The sequence below is a fragment of the Passer montanus genome, unplaced genomic scaffold (assembly GCF_014805655.1).
Source record: "Passer montanus isolate IOZ18808 unplaced genomic scaffold, ASM1480565v1 scaffold12, whole genome shotgun sequence".
NCBI classification, from domain to species: Eukaryota; Metazoa; Chordata; class Aves; order Passeriformes; family Passeridae; genus Passer; species Passer montanus.
Genome location: NW_024358722.1, coordinates 10,069,576 through 10,097,305, shown reverse-complemented (window position 1 = coordinate 10,097,305; position 27,730 = coordinate 10,069,576). Strand labels below are relative to the sequence as shown.

At 37.8% G+C, this 27,730-nt stretch overlaps 1 protein-coding gene across 1 annotated transcript in view; it reads right to left on the bottom strand.

The window, feature by feature from the left end:
• HAAO (3-hydroxyanthranilate 3,4-dioxygenase) overlaps positions 1 to 24,165 on the bottom strand; it is a 34,211-nt gene extending 10,046 nt beyond the window's left edge. The window contains exons 1-6 of the mRNA XM_039698050.1: positions 23,959 to 24,165; positions 19,864 to 19,942; positions 11,278 to 11,361; positions 9,201 to 9,307; positions 6,258 to 6,347; positions 5,503 to 5,546 (exon numbers count right to left, since the gene is read on the bottom strand). Of these exons, the coding sequence (XP_039553984.1) occupies positions 5,503 to 5,546; positions 6,258 to 6,347; positions 9,201 to 9,307; positions 11,278 to 11,361; positions 19,864 to 19,942; positions 23,959 to 24,038 (484 nt within the window). The 5' untranslated portion in view covers positions 24,039 to 24,165. The remainder of the gene's footprint in view (positions 1 to 5,502; positions 5,547 to 6,257; positions 6,348 to 9,200; positions 9,308 to 11,277; positions 11,362 to 19,863; positions 19,943 to 23,958) is intronic.
• Between the last annotated feature and the right edge of the window lie 3,565 nt (positions 24,166 to 27,730).

The following is a 27,730-nucleotide window of genomic DNA, read 5'->3' as shown; positions in this document are numbered from 1 at the left end:
TACATTATGCACTATGGGTATATATAGGTCAGTAGTGGCTTGGTTCACATGGTGAAGCATTAGGAGAGCTCCCAGAACGCACAGTTTATGCTCTTTCCCTCTATGAGGAGGCTCACTTGAAAATATTGTGGAAGAAGCAGATTTCTTCCTGAAGACTTTCTTGGGTTTTTTTTGGTGTTGTCTTTAGCAGCTCTGGGAGCCTATGAACCTTTTGGCTCCAGAGAATGTGCAGCCTGCAGTCCTGAGTCTTGCATGATACACTGTAGTTTGGAACTAAAAAAACTCAGAAGCTTTCATATGGAAAATTATAGCAGCCCTACTCCAGACATTGTAATCCTACTTTGTTTCTGCATTAAATATTGCTGTCTTAGGTTGGTCTGTCTGGGTAGTTAATTTTCATTATGAGCTCTGTATTCATTAGGGACTGGTGTCCTCATTTAAATATGGGGGGAGAGGAAATAGATGAAACTAGTGAAAGGTAACATGATTATAAGAATTGAAGGGTTTTATTATATGGTTCTATCCCCTTCTTCCACCTACCCATCCTTTGAAGTTTAGGTGCAGCTTCAGGAGAGATATAAACGTGACTTGGAAGTTAAAGGATCTACATATGACAGGCTAAAGATGAATAGTGTGTTTATATGGTCATCTTTGCCAGATGAGAGCAATGAGGATGATACAGAAAAGGAGAAGACTCACATTGTTGATAGAAGTTATAGAGATGGTGTTGTGGGGAACTGTACACTTTTGATGGGTCTAGACATTTTAAAATCCTTAAGTCTCTGTATTGGTTAGTCCTTAATAGAATAGTCTTTAATATCTAAATGCTCATATACTGGGATTTTTTTTTTGTTGGTTTTTTTTTTAAATACAAGTACTCAGAGCAGGAAAAGTACCATGTTATAGAAGAGAAGGAGCAATCCATTGAGGTGTGTTGGAAGTCCTTCAAGATGAGAGCAAAGAGAGTCAAATAGTCAATTTTGTAAACAGATACACAGCAAATAAAATTTATGTTCAAAATTAGCATTATTATTTGAAAAAAAAACCACAGAGACAGTATTTTTAGAATGATTTCAATGCATTTAAGACAGAAAGGCACAAATATTTATACTGTTGTTTGAAGTTCAAAAGCATAGCCCTGTATTTGCTCTAGTGCAAAAGCAGACAGAATTTCTTCCTGCCTCTTTTTCATTTTCTGAAGTACTTTTAATTGAATTAACATTGCCCACTAGCCAGTTAATTAACTGAAAAGAAGAAAAAATAGAAGAATAAAGATTTGCTTGCTTTTATATATCAGTGAAACAAGACTGAGCAGCAAATACTGTCTATGGAGGTTCACTGGACAGCTACAGAATATGACCATACAGAAGCTGATTTTTATAGTGCTGAGCTTACCCTTATAACTTCTTTAATAGCACTGCTATTAAAGAACATTTACAGAGCATGCCCTAGGCTCTATGGTAACCCCTGCTCCACTGACTGAAGAAAATACCTATTTTTTTTAATGCTCCTTAGGTTTTGTTTGCTCTGAATCACAAACATAAAATTGCCCTGTATTCTAGCTATACTAACTAGATTCTTAATCTAGACTGAAAATCACCCTAGGTACAACAAAAATCAGTGAAAGTTTTTCTAGTGAAGTCACTATGGGACTGGTTTTTCTATTATATATCTATATGTTCACCCACAAAACAGCTTGTTTGGGAAATAAAATTTAATTGATAATTAGAAGTAGATTACTTTGGATAAACAAATTCCAGACATTCTACCTGTACCATAAATGTTCATGAGGTTCATTTTCAAACACACCTAACTGTAGAAAAAAAATATTATTGCAGTTTTTTTCCCATCAAATTACCCCTAAAAGAAGTGTAGATTATTTCAGGCATGGCAGGTAAAGCTTTTGAACTTCTGGTTACTTCTGCAAAGAATATTTAGCCATCACTCTTTATAAGAACCGAGGTTTCTCTGTCTGAACCATCTCTTGTCATCTTGACTAGAAAAGTGGGATGAAATAGATATATTGGGATAATCTTGCTCTCAAGCTGATTCAACTGAAAGTAGCAGGACTTGTTTTGATAACTATGATTCCTTATGTCAAAAAATATAAAAGTAACACAAAACAGCCTATCTTGAGAGTTCCATGTATAGCCTATATCCTAAAAATATTCACCCTTTTGATAAAAAATAAGGGGAGAGTATTCTCAGACTTTATTTCTGCACATGAAAACAAAAGAGTCTAGTAACAAAATACAAAACAGTTCCAGGGAAGATGCCTCAAATAAGAATTGCATGCAATATATATTATATATTTCTGATTGTATTTTTCCTGATGTCATTTGAATCCCTCTTCTTCCGTGTCTTCATATATTTTGATTTCCCTGCTTTCAGAGGGACTTTCCCTGCTATTGGCTAAGCCAGAAACCATAGATAAATCAAGAAAAAGTCTGGACTTAGTTTTGTTCTTTTTTGCCTTTTCTTTTTTTTGTTGGTTTTTTTTTTTGTTTTTGTTTTTTGTGGTTTGTTTTTTTGTTTTTTTTAAGCCATTGGAGCTTGATTGATTCCATCTACAGCTTTCCTCTATGAGTGAGCTGCAATCCAGGATTTCTTTGAAGATGCTTTTCCTCAATTTTATTCCATTTCTCTCTAAGAAGGTGAAGCAGTACTTCAGGCTTATGTAGAGAGGAACCTGACAATGCTTCAGCCGGCACTTTTAAATTGAGGCAATTCTGGATTTTCTGAAGAGAAACTGAAAAGAAAAAGGCTGAAACTATCCTCTGCATAAGCCAGTACAAACGATGTTGAGATATGCATTGAGTGAAACATTATGGCAACTGGAATCTTGTTATATGTTACAAATGTCATGCCAGTTGCTGAAGTCTACTTCTTAAAAAAAAAAAAAAAAGAGAAAGAGAGCTCCTCAGGGAATAAAACCAAAGCATTATTTTTATATCAGCTGGGTATGCCTTCAGAGCGAACAATACTACCAGCTTACTTCTATCTCAGTCAAACTGTTTGGTTTTGGTTTTTTTTTTAAACATTGTCAGTCTTACTAAGAGTTACAGGAGCGATAAACTAAAATTTTTGTAACTAAAAATGTGGGGTGTTTTCCTCATGCACAAGATGTCACTGAGATGTTGGGTTAGTTACTGTCCACAAAACCTGAAAATTGGAAAAAGGGAGCTGTTTCCCAGGCTGAAAACCTGCCAGGTAATTTACAAGGAAAGAGCTTCTGTGCTAAATTTATCAATAATAGTTTCTCAGAATTACTTGTTAAAAAAAGGTGTCAGGATATATTGTAGCTTATGATTGATCGTTAGGTTTGTTCTTCAGCCCTAATCTTCTGCAAAAATATTAGCAACATAAATCTTTAATTTTATCTTTAATGTTATTTTGTTCTTGCCCTAATATTATTCATTTGTTACTGACATTTAAACTCTTAGCCTGGTGAGGGATGCTTATTGCAAATCACTGTATTGAAGAAGGATATTATGAGTGGTATGATATTTTTTTTATTACAGCAGCATCTAGAGGCTTCATCTGAAATTATATTTCCTCTGCTAAACACTGTGTGAACACACAGTGAGGCAGTACCTAGCTCTCACACATTCCATGCAAAGAAAACCCCAAACAAACCAAACCACCAGCACCCAAACATTGGTGACATGCTCAGACTAAAACAGATTTTGACAGTGTATAGACATAAAAGTAAGATCTTGGAGACAACCCCATTTTATTTATAAGACACTTGGAGCCTTTCCCTGACAATCACATTCCCCAGTCAGTCAATGAACCAATGCCTAAAGCTGGTTCAGCAAAGTTTTCAGGCAGGGTTTCTGATGCTTTACTACTTTCTGACTGCAAGGGCTTTAAGGTTGCTATCCCATACAGAAGACTCCTCTCTTAACTTCACGTTGGCCAAAATGTTTTAGGTAACTATTGTTAAGAACATCGATATTCAGGCAAAAAACAGCTTAACCCAATTTCAGAATTTCAGTAAGAGCTTTGTTCTGTTAATGACTGAGATGGCAGACAGTGACTTTTTTTTATGGTGACTATCAAGCTGAGAAATGAGATAGATGTGCAAATAACATTTCACTGAAACTTTTGTCTCTCTTAGAGTAATTCATAACAATCATCTAAAGATATTTAGGAATTGATGTGGATATTAAGGACAGCTGGTCCCAAAAACCTTTGAGAGAGGGGAAACTAAAGTTTCTCTTGTGACAAGAGCTATGGAATTCAAGTTTTGAGTGTGACTGGAAGATGACATTCAAGGTGGTCATGAGATCAAGAGTAGCATAGCTGGGTACAGAACACCTGAGCCATACATACATTTCTTGGTTGGTGCAGGATGCCCCTCAGTTGCCAGCAAAGATGAGACAGCAGAGAGATTTGAAAGAACAAACCTGAGTAGTGGGGTAGACTGAGCTGGTTTTCATTTGGCTAACTGGTGTAGGAACTCTCCAGGAGGAAAGCTCAGGCTCTCCTCAGGATTACACAGGCAGCTTCTGCTATTCTTATAATGATTTTCCATGTGTCAATTAACAACCTGATAATGTCATGGAGACTCTCCAGGTAGTTCTTGCAGCAGAATTGACCAGGTTGCACCTAACTAAAGCACTTCCAAATAGTCTATAGAGCCTGTCCCTGCAAGTGCAGAAGTGTAGTGTGGTCTTTTGTACATAATTAAGACATAAAGGTGGTATTTTGGGCACAGCTTATGTTAATCAAGAGCAATGGATCATGCACATGCTGGGTACTCATGTAAAGCTGTGACCCAGCAGGACTGTAAGATTTCAGCAAAACAAATTTCCCACTGAAGGTGCAGTTGCAATATCCTCCCAATTGAGGCTTTTGTTGCCATGCAGAAAGGCACCATCATGTTTGTGAGCTCTGACTCATAAAGCCAAAATGAATAACTTTGCCTTCTAGAAGGCACTTTCTCTGTTCTATGTCTCTTCCCAACAGATTTAAGTGGAGTTACAACTGGAATATCTGTTCCAGTGTGGAATTTGCAATCACTATCCACAACAGAGACAAAATAAAAAATGTGGCCAGACAGCATGGAAATAAAATGTTAAGACCTACAGGACCTAAAAGAATCTGGTTTTCTCTAGGTTTACCAAGAGTAGATCATAGCTATAGGTAAAGGACTACAAGTAGATATATAGTGTATTAATTCTACTTGCAAAAATCTCTTTATGGGCTGTCAGAAGTGAAATTTTGTTAGTATAAGACTTGAAAGGCACAGAAGAATAGAGATAGTAGCATTTTATATGAGTATAGTTACCTGATAGGTGGTTATGATGGCATCAGATGACCAAACAAGATGCTGTTGGTAATAACTTATATGGAATTTCCTGGTGGTCAAGGTAATGAAAGGAATTGCTTCCCAAAAATAATTTTAATTTACACAACCAGAATGATTCTCACTGCATAAAATATTTTTCTTTCTCTTCAATCAGCAATTGTTGTAATTCTTAAATTAATTTGCATTACCTGGGTTTGGTTTTCCAGTTTTATATTGCCTTGAATTGAAAAACCTGGAATAATGAACATTTAAACAGAAGTAAAAAAGTGGTGTTCTGTAGGTTAACAAAGACTATGCAGTAATACTGGCCTGTAAGTTTTGTGCTGATAATGGATATGCCAAATCCTCAGCTACTATCACATCTATGCAAGACTATATCTATTTTACTGACAGGGGATTTGTCTGAAAGTCCTACAAGATTAATGTCACTAAACACTTCCCTTGTTCACCTATAGTAACCATTTAACAAACTGATTAGTTAATGACATTCACGTTTCTTAGAAAGCAGCTCTCTACCAAGTTTGCCACAGTCCTGATCATGCATAAATAATATCAATTAAAAGTATTTAGATTAAAGCAAGAGTGAAAGAAGCCTTAAAGCAGTTCACTGATTTACCTTGATAACCTAGCATTAATTAGTGTTAATTTTTCACTCAATCCTTTTTGCACTTAGAAGCAGTGTGCTACTAAGTTTACTGGTTCAAAAAAGTGTGTTCCAGATTGGTGTGTGAAATACTTGATATCTCTTTTTTAAAAAAAATCTGATTTGATGAATTTGGGACATACAAGACATGGTTAGAAATTTATAGAGCAGCAATTAACTTTTAACAAGTCTATGTAAAATACAGCATAAATAGCAAATTAATGACATAAGCCACAGACTGACAAACATCTACAATATAATTTCAATATTTTTTTTTAATTTACAAAGGAAAAAGCTTACTCTTGAATTATTGGTATAAGCTGAGTGCCGAGATCTTCACAGTGAAACCATTTTTCAAAGAGGACATCAGTTGATTCTCCAACATAGTATCTGATAATGTAAACACATTAGTCAATCCTTTTATTAACTAACTGATCAGGCAGTTTCAGTCTTTTGAAGAAAATAGCTACTTGATGTTGTGTAAGAGCAACTTATTGTCAAGGCTGGTGGACTTCATTCTGAGGAATGGTTATTTGGGAAAGCTTTCTGTTTCCCTGGTTAGGTGACTTGGTGGTGGGGTGCTCAAACTTCTGTGGAGTGCCTTTTAGTTCTGTTGATCAATCACAACTCACCAAATTCCTTCAGCAACCTTGCCCAATTTCATTCTGGAAATGATTGCTGCCATAATCTCTTGGGACCAATACTTTCACCTTGGATGTAGTTACTGCTAGAAAACCTGGACCCAAATACCATTTCCAGTAACTGCTTCCATGCAGCAATGACCAAAATAGCCATATTGATAGAGTCAGCTTACTTAATGCCCATGCATGATAAAAAAACAAGGTGGTTATGGACTTGTTAGTGAAAAATAGATGGTTTTCAGCTACACAGATTTGGGAAGTGTTTGAGTCACCCCTCTGAAGAAGAATTTAGTGCTTCACTTGCATTAATTTTTTGTCTTAAAAAATAAATAAATTTTGGTGAGGTCAACAAGTAAAGGTTGCTCTATAGAATCAATCTAAGGACTGGCAAATACAAAATTTACACTCAGATTTTTAAAAGACTGCAAGACTGGAAAGGAATGATGCTCCAGTCCTGTCACTCATATTGTCAATGTTTTTAAAAAGGTCCTGTGTGTCTTTTAGATTAAAGTTACTGGAATGTGTGTCTGAAGTGGAAAACAAAACTTATGTAATTATCCTGTGCATATCTGTATGTTCATGTCTGTTTTATGTATCTATACATATATTGTCCAGAAATTTTCTAAGAGCTCCCTGGCTCCTCATATTTTGCAAAAAGAGGATACACTGAAGAGAATAACACTATCTATACCTCCAATTTAGAAAAAGCTATGCTGCCATCACACAATCTAAACACAGACAATCTACAGAGAAGAGAGATGCTAAATATGTTTGTTTGGTACAAATAAAGTATCCGACAATATGAATAACATTAAACTTATTTGGTTTCGTACTTATTTGCCATAGAATTAAGAGTAGCTAGATCATTTTTCTCATAGCACAAGACAAGTAATCATTACTTAGGCTGGAACACTGGGGCAGGCTACTTATTCTTCACTTGTGCAGTAATCAGCATGCTGGGGGCTCTGATTTACGACCATGGTTTGTAGACACCATAAATAATGGAACAGTAACACAGTATTAGACTCTGAGTCAGCATACTTCAAAGTGCATTAGGATTTCCTTTTGTGCAGTCTTTGCTGCAGGTGGCTGGTGTTGAAAAAAGTAAGAGGACATTAGGGACTCTGGTTGTAAATTCCCCTCTCTCCCAGGAGCACACAGATGGAATGTAGGTTCAAAAGCATGACAAGATTTCTCACTTCCAAAATTTCAAGTGTTTTTATTCACCACATCAGTGTTAAAACAAGGGCACTGAAAACCTCTGATTTATTTTCAAGCATCTGATTAGATGCTTTGAATTTATTAAATTGTTAATTTCCACCTGCAAGCCATAAGGTAGCTTTTAGTTCAGCTTCTCCACATGAGCATGCCTATATTGGAGCGCAAATCTTTAGATCAGCCTGGATCTCTAAAATGGCATTCAGCATTTCTCTGTCTGATACCATTCACAGACTTCACATGGTAGGTTGTTTTACTTTAGGTGAAGTTCACTTTATTATTTAAGTTCTTTTTTTACTATTTAGTCCTTTTTATTTTAATAATAAACTTTTTCATCTAAATCACTGGTCATTTTTTTCTAGCTCAAAGTATCCTTTAAATAATGTAAGTCCAGACAATCTACACATCTGCAATGAAAGGAAAAAAGAGACATGTGCATAGGTAAACAATACTTTAAATGAACTGGACTTGTTTTTAGCTTGGAATTTAATCATGTGTTTCTTTTCTTGAATGGTCTCTTTCTTAGTTTCTTTCCATAGCCTTTTTTTCTTTAAAAGAAAAAGTATATCTTTCTAGCTCTGAGTACTTGCAATCTTCCTGCTGTGACACTACCCATGCAACAATCAAAATTGTAGGTGAAAGGACAGGAACAGCATTTTAGAGATATCTCTGCAGTTTTAAATCTGTATGGATTATATGGACAGCTATAAATTCTGCTTGGTCTGTCATCTCTGGTTAATACCAAGACAGCTTTTCTCGATTTTTCTAATGTTATACTGTTGTGACTTTCCCTCTTAGATTTGTGAATTCTGTATGGACACAAGACAAAGCTTAGTCCTGCTCCCTCTAGAATACAAACCAAACCAATCACTTACATGAAGATGTTTTCCTCAAAAGGCAATAAACCTAGGCAGAGGTGTGTACAATGTAGAGGGACTAGCGGTGAGAAAATTGACTTTTGTTTCTAGCTTCCCACACACTTGACAAGAAAGCTGTTCTTCATCTTTTTGCTTTCAGTGCTTGCAAAGGAATTAATATTCTGCTTGCCAGAACTGATAAAAAATCTTTTTTATCTGGGTTGTTAGAGAGCTCTGAGATTTTTTTTTAAACTTAAGGAAATAGCAGTGCATAGTACATAAGTAGATTGCTATAACCATAACGTCTTTCAGAAATTTCAATATGGTCCTTGTTTAACTAAAGCAAATGCTAAATGAGATCTCTGTTTATGTGTATATAGATAAATAGATGTGTGGATAGAATTAGTACAAAATTGCTGGGATGAATCTGATTAATTATCATGAAATTAAAACACAGCATTGTATTGATATGAGAAATCAGTTTATATTATGAATTCTAACAGATTAGTCAATAGTTTATACTTCACCTTAGCCCATCCATTTCTGTTTTTAATCTTTCCCTCTCAATCACAAGACCCACAGTGTTTTTGTATCTCTGAGGAGAATGAGGTATCCTGGCAGGTAGCAGGAACATCTGTTAAAAGAAATCAGAAAGCGTCAGTGTCAGGAAGTCTTTGTTTTTTGCATTGTCCCTTTCCTGCCCCTCAACCTGTAAAGTCTTCTGCTCCTTTCTCCACTTCTCCCCTACTTTTTGTTGATCCCGTGTTGCACCTTTGCAGCTACACCCACTGTGGTACCCACAGCCCTGCAAACACCAATTCTTGCTTTCTCTGTGAGTGATGACACAGTGACTGCAATCAGCACTGCCTTGATGGCAGGCAAGTTCTCTCCTCCTGGCTTGATCATCATTGCTAGACACAATTGAAATGAAAATCTAATCAATTTCTCATCTGAAATTTATAAACTTACTGCAATTTCTGAGTAATTGAAATGGAAATAAAAAAGCAGGTTTCTTGTCTGCTCAATAAAATGTCTAAATTAATCAGCCACGTGTATCCTCCCAACACAGTGAGCACCTTTGATTGCATGATTGCATGATGACAAGTGCTACTCTCTCTGAAAATAAATAACAAATGTGAGGGGCTATTTACTCAAGCAAGTGACAAAGTGAATAGGCAACATGTGGTTAAGGGAAGTCTATTTCTGAACCTTTCTTAGCAGCTAGCTGGCTAGCCTGTATTCTTCACCAGTACAGATGTTTTTGCTAAGGCTGGGCAGTCATTAGTTTCTCTGTCTACAAAACAGAGCTAATGATGGTGCCTCAGCAGTACTAGTGTCAGTCTTTCCACCAAGTATTGTGTGCTCCTTTTCATTAGTGCTTCTCTTACACGCTGAGATCTCAGCTGGGTGTGCTCCTGCAGCGTGAAGTGTAATACCAGAACCTCATAGCTGGAAAACGTGGCTCTGTTTCATCACTGAAAAAGTTGTAATGCTTTTAATGGCATTAAGTTATTGGGTTTAACACGCCTTCCATTTTAAGGGCTGCCTCCACTAGACCTAATAGTCCTTTCAAAGACTTGAGTGCAGTCCAAGCTTGTGTCAGTAACTGTGAGTGGCAGTTGTAGTATACATCTAACTCGCAGTAACAGCCAGTGTCTATTCCTGCTCTTGGTAAAAGCACTGCAATCTTTGCTTTAGCAAGTGTACTACTATAAGGAAAAATTGGATACATTTTATTTGTAAACCGCTCGTTTAAAGCTGTCCTACTGTGATGGCTGGAAAGGCAAGCTGTGAGGACTAAAGAAGGCTGAAAATGTATGAATCATTTAAATTCCTCAGTTTAGGTAGCTTTAGCTTGCTTAATGGTGTGTGTGGGTGGGTGAGTGCACGCCTTCCATTTTAAGGGCTGCCTCCACTAGACCTAATAGTCCTTTCAAAGACTTGAGTGCAGTCCAAGCTTGTGTCAGTAACTGTGAGTGGCAGTTGTAGTATACATCTAACTCGCAGTAACAGCCAGTGTCTATTCCTGCTCTTGGTAAAAGCACTGCAATCTTTGCTTTAGCAAGTGTACTACTATAAGGAAAAATTGGATACATTTTATTTGTAAACCGCTCGTTTAAAGCTGTCCTACTGTGATGGCTGGAAAGGCAAGCTGTGAGGACTAAAGAAGGCTGAAAATGTATGAATCATTTAAATTCCTCAGTTTAGGTAGTTTGCTTAATGGTGTGTGTGGGTGGGTGAGCAGTGTCTACCTGGCAAGGTGTAAATAAAAGCCTGATCCAACAGAATTTACATGGCAGATCCCATGCAATGCACGGGAATAAAAACTTCTCTCAGTATGCTCTGGACTATATGAATATATAACCCAGATGTTCAGAGGGATTTTTATCTGTTATTGAAACAGTCAAATGTTGAGCATAGTTTATTGTAGTTTCCTATTATTTTCTTAAAATTTTCCATTCAAGCTTTTGGTTGTTTTTTGTTTTTAATAAATCCCGATGCCATCTTTTGCAAAGCAAGGATAAATTGGTTTCTGAATAACACATGAAACATTTGGTTAACATACTTATATACAACTATAACAGAAAAACAGTACTGTTTTACCTCCCCTTCTCGTATGACAATGTCTTTGTGTTTCCCATTTTCAATTATCTTCAAACACATATCTCCTTGAACCTGGTAAAAAAGCTGAAGAAATAAAAATATAGCATTAAGGCAGCTACTCCAAAACATTCTGTGCTTTATATTCTCTATACAAAGAATACATGTATAAATATGTTCAATTTGCAGTTGCAAGTATTAGCAGATTTTTTTCTAACAAAAACTGCCTCCTAAAATATGTTGAATTTTAAAAAGTTACAGAATATGTATTATTTCTGTTATCTTAGTAATCTATCCAAGAGGTCTGTAACTGCCTATAGAGCTATCCTCTGCACCTGGTGGAATTCCATTGTCCTGGTTTTACCTTTGGAATTACTTTCTCGAGGGCTCAACATTACAGTTGAAGCATCCATTAATTACACAATATAGAAAGCTTAATTTCAGATGTAGCAGAGTCTCTAATCAACCAAATTATATGCCAATTCTCCAAATAAGCTCCAAATATGCACACACAGGTTTTTTTTTTGGTGTACTTTTTCAATTTTTAATGTTGCTTTCTCATTTGGGAAGAATTGCCCATTTGGAAGCTGTTCTGCTTTATTTTTGTGGATGCCCTCAAATCCAGCAACAGCTGCTGCTCTTCCCACTGTGTATATGTAAAAGGGTTACATTCAAAGTGTGTATAAGGACAGAACCACTGAACCCAAAATTCTGTCTTTGGTGATATGGCTGTTTTCAGACCAAAACCAGCTCTGCTCTGTGGGGGCTCTGAGGTGCTCGGGTCCTCATGCTTCATGACAGAACTGGGTTATAATCTGTAAGCAGATCTGTATCTTTGACCTGAAATAATGGACACATTCCCCCTCATTTTTATATAGTTCAGAGCAATAATATTTTCAGAAGTCACTTCTGCCATGCTTTCCATGTTCTCTTTACCACATCTAGAAACCAGAGTGCTAGTGCAGCTGAAGTAGTCTGAAACATGATTCAAAGTTAGAACTATAATTGAAAAAATACCTTAAGTCTAGCAAGTCTCTACAACTTCATCAAAATAAAAAATAAAATAGGGGAAAGAAGAAACCACTGAAGCATAAAACCCCCCTGAACTGAACTCCTTCCAACATTAGAAAAGCTTAATCAATTTTTAAATCAGTATTATTTCTGAAAGAGTTTTGAAATATTAATACATGCCCCTTGGAACTGAAGAAACACCTCTGTGAACATGAGAAAGAATAAATATGCTGCCGAGGGAACAAAACAATAGGGAGAACTGAAGATACACTGGAAAAAAGCTCATGCTGAGAGCTTTAAATGAGTTCACCTTGTGCCAGGGACATCACTACAGATAAATTATAACTCTTGTCTAGAAGGCCACAGTGCCAGTGCAGTCCATTCCCTTGCCTTCTTTGGCTCTTACTTTCTTTGGCATTTCTGCAGGGCAGCACCCAATGCTACAGCAGCTCTCCTTCCACTGGCCAGGGCCAGCTGCTCCCTGCATGACAGAGAGTGATCTGAGTGGGGAAATGGCCTCTCCTCCAGTTCATAGAAGATTCATCTGAGACTGTATGATCTAGATGGATTGTCACATCAGCTGTGGGTCATATGGCACTGGTAATGCTGAAACCTAAAGTATAATTTTGGAAATCCTGAGCTTCAGAGTGTTATTTCCCCTGCAGCTACTGGGGCAGTTATTACTGAACATGTGCACAGGACTTGTAGATGAGGGAAAGGACAACAGAGGTAGAGTTTATCCTGGTTCTGACATAAATCATGCAGCTGAGAAACCTTACTGGAAGTGAAAAACTTGAGAGTGGATGTCAGCTATCCAGTTCAGGGGCGAAGCATCATAGTCATAAGAAAAGATTATAAACAGTAAGTTATGAATTAAAAGAACTGTTTTGCAGTGGGAGAGGAGGAATGACGTGGGCTACACATTGTCAATGAAAGTGTTTTTCTGACTGAATTTAAATAGTACCTTTCACTGTAAATTATGGTCTATTCTTCAAAACTTTTTTCTTTTTAATTGCCTGAGTGCTTCAGTCATCCATAAATCATCTAACTGTGATTAATACAAGTGGCAGCAATTAGTGACTCTACTGCTTTGCTTATAATATAACCTGAACTTTTTATCAAGGAAAGTGTCAGCTATTTAATATCTCAGTGAGTTACAGTCCACACCCATTTCAGAGGCCAGATTGGCAGCACAATACTGTCTTTTTGCTGGAAACTTCTTTTTTCTACATACTGACTAACTTTTGCCTTTTGGGCAAATGTCATGTTTTCCTAAGTCTCTCTTGGAAAAAAAATTCAAAAAGTTAGAAAATTCAGGTGTACATATATGCATACACACAACTATATGTACACCTATATAGATAGGATAGTAAGCCAATGGAGTTCATACCACTTGAAAATATAAGCTTTCCCAGCTGCACTGCTCTTATTGGAATGATCTAGTATCCATTCTCCCCAGCAGTACTAAAAACTGAGGAAATGTGCAATATTTCTGCTCTATTAACATGTTATTAATGATAAGGCCTCTTGTTACATTAAATGCATATACAGCTCTTCTTGTAGAAAAGCCTATATTTGTATATTGCTACTGCATAATAGCTCACAATTGGGCATGAATTTTGTCTTTTTGGGTGAAAAACATGTCTCAAGGAAGAAAGAAAGGTTGTTCCCCACTCTTTTTATCCTTTGTTACTAGATGTGCTTATTTATTTATTATCGTATCTTCCTTTCTTTTTCTTCTTTTCCAGACGTCAGTATTTTGTTTAGTTTTCTGCTTACTGCGTGGTATCTTCTCATTATGATTATACTAAAAACACCTCCTTTATTAATGCTCCTTTATTAATGCTCATCTTACCTCTAGAAGTTATGAAGCACTTAGGAGTGCTTTTTTGCCCCAAGCGTAACATTATTTCGTAACATTACTCAATATGATCATTAAAACTGCAGAAATACCTACAAAACTCAAATGAAAACACCTTAAGACTGAGAGGGTTTTTTAAAATTAATTTAATTAATTTAAAAAAAATTTTCCTTAAATTTTCTTTATCATAGGAGAAATACATCCTCCTTCCTTAGTCTGCTTCACTCTTTTTGATCATGCTTCAAACCTGATAGTATTATGCCTGCAGGGGAAGGTAGAGTGGCCAGTGCTGAATCCCTCTCAATTCTGTACAGGGATATTCCATTCAATTATGAATACTCATAGAAAAAATTATGCTGAAGAGGAGATGCACAGAGGCAGGAATTCACTGTTGCCATCAGTGGAAGCATTACTACCTTAAAAGAAGCCCTAACATCCTCACTATATTCTCACCACCTAGTGTGGTGAGAATTGCTCCTTCCTCCAGGTATGTGTATCCTAGCAGAGTAAACAAAGAAGCATCTAGTAGTGGCAGAATACAGGATTTGAAATTGGTCTGTATTGACTAACTAAAAAACCCACAAGTGTATTTTATTTCATGTACAGCAGCGTATGTAATTTAATTTGGATCCACCTTTGATATCAAACTCTGCCTAGACACAGCAACCCAGAGCTCCATGAGGGCTTTGATAGCTGACAGCTTACTTACAGACCTCTAAAGAGATCTGTAATTAGCAGGATACTTTGAGTTCTGACTGCATCTAAAAGTGGAATTTGGGATTGCTCAGCCGCTTCTGGGATTAGGCTCTGGCTTGGTATATCCTGGCTTGTATTGCTTGTCATATGGCTAAGCATTAAATTAATTTGCAGAGCAAATAAAATTCTGATGTGGGAGTAGAGCCTGGGTGCTCTCCAGACTTCAGTGGTGACTGATCTATTTGAGTAGAGAAAAACAATTTTCTCCCTTTCTCATCACAAGAGTTTTTCAGCCATCAGAAGTCTACAAAACAAACAGATTAGGAAGGTAGAGAAAACTATTTTCAGGGCTTTTGGTGTGGCTTGTTTTTTTACTTCCCTCTGCTCATTTACATGTCATCTGTGAGACCTGAATACTAGCCAAAACTCATACCAACAATTTTATGCAGCAAAACTATTTCTGAAGACACAATCTCCATCTGATGCAAAAGGATTATCGTTCTTATTACACTTTAATAGGAGCTGGGTTTTATAAAATATTCCAAGATTCTTTATCAGATAAATGTGGGGTTTTTAAATGGAAAGAAGCAAAAATGTTTCTCCTGCTTTGTTGTAATTCAGGTTCTCAGATTTATTTGGGATCTAAGCACGACAAAACAACCTATTGGAATGCTCACCTAGCCCTATTTTCCTCTTGTTTTCAGACATCCACTATCCTTATAAAATGCAAAGGGCAAATTGATCTGAATTGATCTGATAGGGAAGAGTTTCTCAAAGGCATGCTGACTGGAAAGCAGCATACATTAGAAGGAGTCAGGCTTCATTTAGGCAGACAATCTATTGGCTCTACTGGAGCCAAGTCTTACTTGTGGTGTCTGTGGGAGAGGGAGAGAAAGAGAAATCAAAACTCAGGTCAAAAAAACTCAGATGACTTACGGCAGATGTGACCTCAAACCTGCATCATGTTTCAAGTATGAAGTTGTATCGCAGTCAGACCACGTGAATATGTTAGAAGAAGCTGAAGAGATTCATCAAGATTATCAAAGGAGGGGGAGCTCCTTCTCTGAGAGTTCTCTTCAGGACTGCAGTATGAGGGCTTTGGTCTGTGGGGATGTGCCTATAACTAGATGGCTCTATCCATAGGAAACAACCTAGATGCTGAGAGTAGAAACTTAGGGTAAAAACAGCACAGTAAGAAGTGTGACTTCTAAATCCAAGTGGGGTTTGTGCCAATGCAAATGTCTTGCAGGTGGTAGATGAAATGCTGATTTGAATTTCTCTGCATGGAACTGCACTGTTTTACATAGGCTCAATATCAGAATGTAAATTGTTAAGAAGTCAAAGTCAGCAAAACCAAAGTCAGTTGAGATTCACTGTGTGTAAGTGGTGGACTGAGGTGGGTAAAGAAATACCACTCTAACTACTTTTGTGATCCTAGATTTAGCTGTTAGCATATGCCACTTTTCCCCAAGGCTGCCCACACAATGCAGTAAATAAATTCTGAAATTCTTGTACTAGAGCTAGGTTTTGTTATGATCGTGGGGTTTCTCTGTCATTAACTTCTCCAAAATATATGGTCCCCTTGGGTTTTCACTTATTTCTTTGTAAGAAGTTGTTGTTTTTGTTTGTTTTTTTTTTTTCTACCCTCAGGCTTTACAAGCAAGTAAAAATGCAGTAAATACACCATGAAGCCTGTAGGCTATGTTAACACTGAAACTCTTCTTGTCACAAATTCTACAGTATGATGAAAAATCCAAGACAAAGGTATGTTGAGGACTGTTCCCTGGTACCTGCCACCCCACAGCTGTGAGGGGCTGAGCACAAGAGAACATAGCCTCAAGGTGTGCCAGGGGAGGTTTGGGTTGGACAGCAGAAAGAATTTCTTCATGGAAAGGGTTGTCAGGCATTGAAATGGCTGCCCAGGGAGGTGGTGGAGTCATCATTCCTGGAGGTGTTCAGAAACAACTGGATATGCTACTCAGTGCCATGGTTTAGATGACAAGGTGATTTCAGTCAAAGTTTGGGCTCGATGATCTTGGCAGTGTTTTCCAACTTTAGTGATTCTGCAACTCGGTGACCATGTCAGGCCTGCCACAGAAACTTTCAGTGGCCTCATCAAGTTGACTACACAAGAATTGTAGTCACTAGTCCCTGGAACCCAAAACTATCTTGACAAATGAGGCACAACAAAATAATGATTTATTGGAAACCCTCAGAACTAATTAGGTAGCACAAACACTTCCTAGAAAGTTCTGTCAGTATTAGATATATAGGTCCATCCTCACAGCATTTTTTTGCCATATTCCAAGAGAAGATGTATTTCCTAAAGCATTTCATTTTGAATGAGTCTGATTTAGAGACATAAAATGTCCGAGTAGATGTTTGCTGACTACCTCTATTCTGATGGAGAAGAGAGAAAAAGGGAACTTTACAAATAAGAATGAATATGACTTCCTAGTAAATTCCAGCTGAAGACTGTGAATGGTTTAACTCTTGTAAGTTGCAGCTTCATATTTCTCTTTAAAAAACCTGTCCAATGTAACACAGTCTCAGGTACGAGACTCTTTTTGTGCAGAATGGTGGCAAAGAAGTAGTGCAGAGAAGTTTAAGAAGGCAGTGAAGAGCCATAGAGAAAACTAAGAAGGAACAAAATATAAGAGTTATTTAGGAAATGCCTGCTTGTTGAGAGGAGGAAAGAAATTGTGCTAGACTGGCTGTCATTTTAGCCTAAATGGCTGTTCAGGAGACAATTCTAAAAGGCTTTGAAGATACTTCAAATCAAGCCTCTGGGTTTTTTTCCTCCTAATTAGACAGTCAGACCTAATCTTCCTGATACACCTGCACGTTAATGGCACCAGCAGAGAGCAGCTTGGGAGGATGCTCCTCAGCCCTTATCTCTGTGTGCCAACCCTTTGCTGCTGTGAACTGCAGGCTTTCAAGCACAAGTTCTGCCACAGGACACGCCATAAACTGTGTGACAACAGGCATGAGATAGTGAGTGGACAGATATAAACAATCCTAAATTTAACTTTTTCTCCAAACCAACCCTTCTTTGCTATGGGAATACTAACAGTAGAACAGCATGAACTAAATTTGCCTGAAGGATTTGTGGGTTTTCACATTCGTGATTTGGCTTGCTGACAGTACGTCTATATACTCTGCCTTCAAATTATCACCCAGAACTATAAGTTACCCTTTTTCTGACAAAATAATGAGCTGAATATGGTTTTGAATGGTTTTATTTTAATCCCAAGTCTATTTTAGGAATATGCCCTTTTGCTAGGATACTCTCTACCTCACAATTCTTCTCTAATGAGAAACATGGTTCTAAGATCACAGGAAAGTGTAAATGTGTCTGATAAAAACTATGGTAAAGTGCAATGAATAATTATAATGTACTTTTATAAAACTGAACTAAATTGGCCCATATGTTAAACTGGTACATAACTGATAATGCTTCTGATGTGTGTATTGCCAAGTTTCCAATGTTATAGGGTTGTTATGTTTCCATTTTTGGTTTTTGAATGATTGTGACAAGCTTACTATGTAAATGAGCATATACTGATACCTAAAAAACCTTGTTTCCACTTGAGTTAGCAACAACATCAATATGCAACAATAAATTAAAAATTGTGCCTTTATGGATCTGGCTAACTTGTTATCTTGCTGAGAAGTCATATAAAGAGTTTATAAAAGGATAGGCCAAGTTATTTACAAATACTTGAACATCTTGCAACATGAAAAACAACAAAAAAGGTTAAATTAAACCAGCCTAATTTTCATTTTAAGGAATCCCAAACAGTGTGATGGCCTGGTCCCAGATGCTGCCAGAGCTCTCCCTGCACAGCCCGTGAGAAGGGACACAGTGTACTGTGCTGGTAACCTGGCCCGTGATGGATGTGCCTGTGCCCACAGCCACAGGTGGCTGGGAGATGGGAGTGACAATCCAACACAGGTGTGAGTCACCCAGGGATAACTCTGCATCTGCTCTTCCAGAGCTGTGCATCTGTAAAGACGACACATCTGCACAGCACAGTTAGAACAGGAAATCAATGGAGGCTCTTGTGAAATGCTGGGGTGGGTTTGGGGAGAAATGATTCAATGATAAATAAATGAATTTTTCTTTCTCTTTGAAAGGATTTATAGAAACTTGACCCACTTCTGCCTTAAACTATGTAGATGCTTAGGCTTGAGTTTCCAAAGATACTTAAAATTAGGTTGTCAAATGTCATTGGAATGACATGAAGTTAAATTATTCTTCTGGGAAGAAAGGAAAATTGTCTCCATCCTGATACCCTTATTTCCAGGCCTCTAGTAATCACTTTCCCTTAGGATTCTTTCAGAGCCAGTGGTGGAGAAGTCCCCAGGCAGAGCAAGCAATTCCAATAAAAAGGCAGTAAACAAAGAAGGTGTAACTTGTTACAATTTTATTAGGTTTCTATATGCTCATTTGGCACAATGGCTACTCACAACTCAAAGTTGGAATGACTTTGAGCCACCAGTGGAATGGCTTTGAGCACAGGGGAATGATGTGAAAAATATTTAAAGGCTCTACACTTTCCAAACTCAAGTGAAAGCTGAAAAGCGGATTATTCTCACCAAGTCCACAAAAAAAAGTTATTTCTAGTGAATTAAAATATTTTTGATTTTTGAATACCAAAGTTACTTTCAAAATACAGACCAATCTTCTGCAATAAAATATTGTTTTAAAAAATATTATTACCTTCCTAAAACTCTGTTCCAAAATGTTGAAGTGAGACACTTGGATGTGTCAAAAACACTTTCTCTAGTTTCCTGTTGGAAATTAATTACAGCAAAACAGATCTGACCTCACGTGCTTGTTTCAAACAAAATGCACAGATGATTTTTGGTTCTGGTGAATGATTCTGTTTAAGCCTATGAGTAGATCTAATAAATATGTCACTGAGGCTGGCACTACTAATCTATAGCTTCAAAAGTAGCTGCATTTAATCATTAGAGATAAATTAAACCTGAATAACAAAAACAACCTATAAGGTTACCTCTTCTCCTTCTTCAATATGATAATCCTTCCTTTCATTTGGCCCTCCAACAAACATCACATTTAATTGATAGCGATGCCTGGAAGAGAAAGTGACATTTTGAAGCTACTTCTGTTCATGATGTTATTTCATTTATTATTTTTAATTCTTTTAGGACAGTGAGTCAATGAAACAACGTTGAGTGGAAAGCAACAGCCAGTACAAGAACTCATAGACCTTGGATGCTCTGTCTGTTCTGGCACTGTCCTGTTGGGTGACCTGAGGCCAACTACCTCCCTCCTGGTGTTTCAATGCCTCCAGCTATGAAAAGGGGACAACAATAGCTGCCAGCTGTGAGAAGAGCTTTGAATTGAAAAGATAAAGAATGTTACCTAAGAGACAGGAACTAGAAAAGAGGCTTTTCAACCTGAGCTGATTATGTAAAGGTAAAACTCTTAAAAGTTAACAAAGGTAAAAACATACTTTTCCCCCCCACATTGGTAGGCTTACCATCGATACTGATGGTAGGAATTGCCAGCTAATTTCTGTTCTGTTTATACCCATTTTGCTAAGCTGGAATAACATTACAGTGGTTCCAGTATGGTTGTGGCTATTTCAGAAAAAGATATTCCAGGCCTTTCTTAACTCTGCCCCTCTTAAGAGCCCCAGTGAGCATTCCTCTCAGCTATCATGAGGAATGGCTATCACTCCAATTACCTAGCAGTCCATTCACACTAATAAAAAAGGAAGGTAGTAGGTTTTCCTTTGCTAAAAAAAACCCTTCAAAATCAGGTTAGCTGGGAACCAAAATTTGTTCTTCTGTTGTTTGACAAGTGAACTGAGGTGTATTAACCTCTGCTTTGCAATGAGGAGGTTCTGGGCAGTAACATGGAACCAGCAGGGCCATGATCCCCTGAAACACAGGGAACAACAACAACGTGTCCGTGTCAGCACCTTGTATGCTTTAATGGAGAGGCTGTTCTGAATGGTGTCACATACATATTCAATCTGCTACTGTTACCACTTTTTCCGCTAAGAGTATTTCAATGATAATGACCAACACAGTGGGGACTAGTAAAGCAGCTAAAAAGTAACAGTGACAAATTAGTTGGTCAAATAAAACCAAAGAATTAGAATTGACTGTTCTCTCCACAGGAAGCTGCATATTTTATAGCACTGGGCTTCATATCTGTATCATAAAATAAGGTACTGAAATCGAAATTGTTTGTACCACGCAGATTTAATATTCATTTTCAACAGCACACTGTAATGCTTCTGCTTTAATGATCACTTCTACTAAATGGCAGGATGACCCAAACAGCAGCAATACAGATAATAATTAATGAAATAAATGAAAATCAACGCTGAAGAATACAATAAGAGAAAGGCAATCTGTGTTTCCTTGTAGTCTACTGTTAAAATGGGTTAGTTTGGTTTTTTTTCCCTAATAAACATTCAGTTTTGTTATTAGTTCACTAAGTAAAAATACCGCTATAAAACAATTACAGGTTGACTTCTTAATTTGGCAAATCTACGATTAATTATTCCATAGATTTACCTGGGCTTTATAGAATAAACAGGCTATGTCTTAATCATTCAATCATTAACAAAAGTATACTGACACCATCAAAAGATTCCAGCTATGAAATATGAGCAGGAACTCCAATAGGTAAGTTTGTCCATCTTGCTGAATAAAGTTATCTGGTTAATATAGTTGCTTTGAATATTGTTATCTTTAACAATTATTTATTGTTATGAAATATCGTAACAAAGAAAAGTTTCAGTTAAGACTGCCAAAATGCAGTTAAGAGTATTGTAAAGGTTTCAGGGATGAGAAAATTACTTGACTGTACTGTTGTTAGAATGAGGACCTAATTAATGGAATATTAAGTTTTCCATAATGTTACATTTCTCTTCTCACCCTCATAAAGAAGATGGTACCAGCAGGTGACAATTCAAAAACATGATAAGGCTACAAAGAATCAGTGGGTTCATGGCCACACTTAATAGTCCTTTTGGTAAGCATCATATTCTGAACTCAGAAGAGCTTTAGAAGCACCTGTGAAAATCAGTTGTGTCAAGGGGTTTGATTTTGCACTACTTGCTCATTGTGGAGGTTAAAAAGCATTTAAACTTACAAGCTGGTGTCATTAAAATACAATGTCAGAGCTGCAGTTTAATTAGATGTATCATTTTCTTGACTTGGTAAAACTCTGAATAGGCAGTAATTCAGGAATTGAGGTTTTGTGTTGCAATCCCAAACAGGTATTTTAAAATTGTGATCCTCTCAAATGTATGGAACACAATGTCATAAAAGCCTGAAAGCATTAATAAATTCAGATACCAAAAGCCCTACTGATTTGCTGTGAGACCTAGTTTTAACTGCTAAGTCTCCCTTGAAACAAAGTAAGTTAAATTTTGAGGTGGTTGCCTTGAATGAGGCACTAGGACTCAGTGAGAAGATTGCCTTACACGTCTCTACAGAGCACATAAAGGATGAAGCCTTTGAAAAAATGTTGCAAATCTATTAGTTGTTTCTTGAAAAATCACCTAAAACCTTTTGGAAAATCCTGAAAGCACTTAGGTAGCACCAGATGCAGGTGGTGGTAGACTCAGAATCCATGCAGTAGATGGTTTTACTCTCCTTCTACACAGGCTAAAGCCATGTTGGAAAAACGGATTTTGTTTTAAACTATGCAATTTTTATTACAAAAAATGTTTATTGTTTCACTGTAGCTTCTTAAAATGTTTATGGGCAAAGGTCTATGATAGATTCCACATTCCAGATTTACTCAAGGTTTACACAGAACTACTAGTAAGCAGTACAGAACAGTGTAGTAAATACAAAGAAGATTTATTGTACTGATAAGGAAAGAAAGATGTGAATATTCCATATACGTAAAATACTAAAATTTTCCCATTATCATTGGTAAGCTTCAGAAATGAATATACTTCATAAAATGCTTCCTAAATCCATTTTGAAAATGAAAGAAATGGGAACACTTGTAGTGATTCAAGTTTCAGAATTTTTCAGTTCTACACACACCTGCAGTTTCCACACTGACACGGCAGTAAGGATGTACTCTTTACCTTTTCTTTGTCTTGTAACCATTGCTTTGAAAAGTAACCCTTGCCCCTGTGAATGAAAACTAATATCACTGATACATTACTGCCCATTCAGCTTTTCATTAGAGATAGCACTTAAAGGAAGAGGCATATTTTTTGATTTTTTTTCTTTTTGATGATTACAATGGTAAAGAAAGTTTTTAAAATTAAAGTTTAAAAAATGCTTTTTCATTTCTTTATAAAACCTGGGTCTGTGTCACTCCTTAGAGAGAATACTTTCTAATGAAAGCTTTCTGCATACAGAGTTTTAGACAAAATATTTTCTCCTCAGCTTCACTGACAAAAATCCTCGTTAATATTTTGAGACACATTGGATAATTTACATTGCAATTTGTTCCCAAGCTTTGACACAGAGCATATGCATGGTGTACATACAACTACATAATGCCCACACTTTTTTTCCCTATACTGGCTGTCTCATTCAGAATACTGTAAATGGCTGTAAACTGTCCCTGCAGGTTCCCTACCCTCCCTTCAGGCTCCCTACCCTCCCACCTTGACAGATCAGGAAATGACCTGGAAATCTGATCCACTGGTACCGCTGCCCTTCCTTTTTCCTTGTTTGTCCTTCTGATTTTGATTGCTTCTGCAGCTTTGGCTCCTCTGTGATGTTGGAATGATTCTCAGCAACTTTAGCTACTTCAGGTTGTTATTTGGTTTTGGATGTGATGCCATCTCCTCTGAATTCTAGGAGTTTGTTGTCACAGAGCCTGACAAAAATTCTCTTAACTCAGTCTCCCTGCCTACAAGTAACTTTGAGTTGAGACAAGTATCTCATATTCAAGTTGATCTTTGCAGATTCTGCTGAGTTATTGCAAATCAGATTTCACTCACTTTCTGTTCTTTAGAACACCACTCTGGCTGCAGCCTGAGAGGAACTACGGTTCCTTATTGATCTTTACCATGTATGCATTGTTGCAGCTTCCTCTTATAGCTAGGAATATTTGTATATATAATAACTTGGTAAAAAAAACAACTTCATTTACTTACATAAGCTTATTGCAAACAGGTGGCAAAAAGGCAGTTTTGTTTTCTTCTATCCATTTTCTTACATTCACAAGAAGCTCCATGGTCCACCACCTATGAAACTTTTGCTCAAGATATCAGAATTTGCAGAATGCTTTTTCTGTGAGCAGGCTGCCTGTGATTCCAACCCCAGTGTTCAGGGGATTGGCTGGTAGGAGAGGTGTCTTCAGGCTTCAGTGTCAAAAGGGACAAGTCCATCAGCCAAAGGTTATTTCATAGGGAGCACTAATGCTCCAGCAGCTTGGCTAATAATTGACTAGTGTTTTAAAAATATCTATTTTTATTGGAGACTCAGTTTTGCCCACAAGGGGTTTCTTAATTGTCCTTACTGCATCTACTGGAGTGGGAATGTTATGTCTACAAAAATGGCCAGTCAGAAAAGCAGTCACAAAAAATGGATGAGGCTGGGGGATTCACTCCTTTCAAGTCTAATATAGAAACCTCCCTTCAACATTCTAAGGCTGAATGTTTGTGTTATATGTATTTGTTTGAAAATACTGGAATCTTCTTTTGCTAAGTAGCCAAAATACCGATGTCTCCTGCATTTGTAAGACCAAGAGTAGCTGTCCATAAATGCTCATCTTAATTTGATCCACTCTGCCAATGTTTTAGCAGGGCTTGTGGAGAGCTGACCCCAATTCTGCGATGCCTTTTGGGAAAGTGCAGCATACTGCCATCAAATTGTCAGGCAAATAAGAAACTGAGAAGAACCAGACTTTCCAGATCTTTATTAGTCTTTATTCCCCCACAAGCTGCTGTTCAAGAGCTACACAGTTGCTATGGGACTGCTCATTCTGTTCCCTCCCACCCCTAATTTTTAAAATAAATAAATTTATAAACAATCTCGAAACACATGAGATGAGTGGGCAAACAAAAAAAATCCCAAGACATTACAGTATCTTAGCACTTTGCTCTTGACATATCTCAGTCTTCCACTTTTATCTACACTGTGCTTAGTGGGTGAATGTGTATGGGTATAAGGTGATAAAATGACCTGGTTAAAAGTGAGTGGTACATTCTCCATGGCTTGCACATATGAGCAGTTCAGCTACAGGCCCGAAAATTCAGCATGATGAGCAGTACAAATCTGGGAGTTCTTTAACTCATACTGTTGTAATTTTCCACCAGAAGAAAGCAACAGAGTCTGACTTTGAACTAATACTGTGCTTTTATCAAGTATTTGTAAGAGTGACTCTATTTTACCTTCATCTCTATCACTTCTTTGCAGTTTAGTTTAAACTCATTATGTAATTTATAGAACAGGAAAAAATCTGTTTGAGATAAACAGATCCACATGTGGATTACAGTTCCACTGTATTAATACAATCACAATGGGACAAGCTGTAATTTCCTCTGAAATAAGCCCAAAGTAGTTATTATTTCATTCAATTGAAAAACGCCACCACCACATCACTTATGTAGCAGGTGAAATTTCTACCAACAGAGTGGCTGTGGTGAGACACCACCACAGAGCAAACACGTAAGGCCTGGTTTTGAACTTACAGACAGGTACATTTTGGTACTTTTTGTTCTGCATGCTGCTGGCAGTTCTGTTCTTAGCTGTAAAACAAAGAGAGCTTCTATTTAAAATGCACTTTCACTTAAGGGATTATGACCCAGATTGGCAGGACTGGAGAAATGCAGACACTAGTTAATGACTGTGGTTTTGTAAAGCTCTGCCTCATCATTAGAAACTTGTGTTGCAGAGCAGGACTCAATTTGTTGGGCATGAAAGCTGAGAGAATCTCCAGTCACAGTAGGAAAAAACACAGATCCTGGAATTGATTGAGCCAATCCTTGTTCATCATGGTATTAAAGTACCAGTTTTAACTGCAGGGCTCTTGTCTACAACCACTGCTCTAATCCCTAGTCTCTGCTTTTTCCCACCAGGCAGAATACAAGGTACTATTACCTGCAGAGAAAACTTTCTCATTGTAGGCTCATAAATCCATTTTGTGGCTGGTATGAGGTATAGAAACCTGACAGTTAAACCTACTCAGGGAGGAAACAAAGTTCACTTACAAAATTCACCATTAATATAAGTCTGAGGCTATTTTAGGGTAGCATTTTCTGCAACCTTCTGAAAATCAGTAGGTTTTGAAAAACGAAGTTAATTGCCAGTTGATGCATATAATAGTGGGGCAAATAAATGCAGATAACTGCAAGGTGTGGAAGCCTATGAAACTCTATTTCTGTGAAGTGTACTGGAGAGATGAAGAAAAGAACCAGTGTTGCAGTCTCTGAGACACCCAAGTAAATAAATTCATCTCATACACCTAAGGAACTGATTGGGACCTGGATTTTACTTGCTAGTGTGCTCCCTGATGGCTCTTCACATCCATCAAAGCCTGTTTCAGCACCTGGGGTTTCTGTTCTCCCTTCTGGCCCTGATCCTTCCTTTATGCAAAGGTAAGGACTCGATGTGTAACCTCTTACTGCCAGAGTAGTGCAATAGTACTGAAGCACAAAACTGTTACATGAAAATAGTTTGTATTTTGCATTGAGGGGTACAGGAAAAAAGGGTTACTGGAAAAAGCTGCAGTTTGGAAAACACTATTTTTCTACCTTTCCCAATCACCAAACCCATTAGAAACTTAAATTTACAAGCTTGTGTCCAGCAACAAAAATAGGTTAACAAAAAAATACAAGTTAAATATTGACACTGGGCTATATACTCAGGAAAAAAGGGTTACTGGAAAAAGCTGCATTTTGGAAAACACTCTATTTTTCTACCTTTCTCAATCACCAAACCCAATCACCAAACTTAAATTTACAAGCTTGTGTCCAGCAAGAAAAATATGTTAACAAAAAAATACAAGTTAAATGTTGACTGGGCTATATACGTTTTAAACTACATTCTCCATACTACTTTCCCCCCCTGCCCAGCAATCTTTGTGTGATATAGATTATTTTGTTAGCATAATGATGTTAAGGGTAATGAAGGCTGCTGCTGTTTTCTAGTATGCCACGGGTATACCTATATGATGGAAGAAGAAGAGTTCATTTCTCTGAAGAAATAAACTGCCAGTTCTCCATGCCAGACACCTTCATCAAGGATCACATACAACATTTGCACACTGGTTCACCTGTTAATGGTGTATACCACGGCAATGTATTTTAGGTAATGCCCACAGAAATAACAGCAACAGGAGAAAAACCTTCCTGGCAAGTGAGAGGCACCTCCTCTCCGTTCAAAAAGTGTCAGCTCATTTACCATGAGATCATGGGGGAAGAGAGGTAGTGGAGTTACACTTGGGTTTAAGTGTCTGCTGATGACAATTATGTTCACCACCTTTTTGCCACATAAGGCAGGCCAGATCTGACTGCAGAATAAATCCATGATGGAGGTATACTTTATCAACGCACACGCAGTGCTGAACAAACATTTGTTTTGAGAGTGCCAGGCACCCTTCGTGTCGCACACAGCAGCGATGCTACAGATGCCAACCATTAGTTCCCTGACAGTTCCCACTTTTTGCTGCAGCCTGGTCCTGAGCACGACCGAGGGTGCACCATCACCCCACGGCTGCCCGTGAGCGTGAGGCTGAACTTCGCTGACCCAGCGGCCCAAGCCTTCACGGAAGGCCGCCAGGCGGCTCGATCCCGCACGACTCGGGGCCGGGCTCCGTCTGTCTCGCCCCGGAGACCGGAACTGCGCGGACGGCTGCAGCCCGCGGCTGCCGGAGGGCGCTCAGGCCGCGCCGCCGCCGCCCGCCACCTGCCGCGGCCGCCGGAG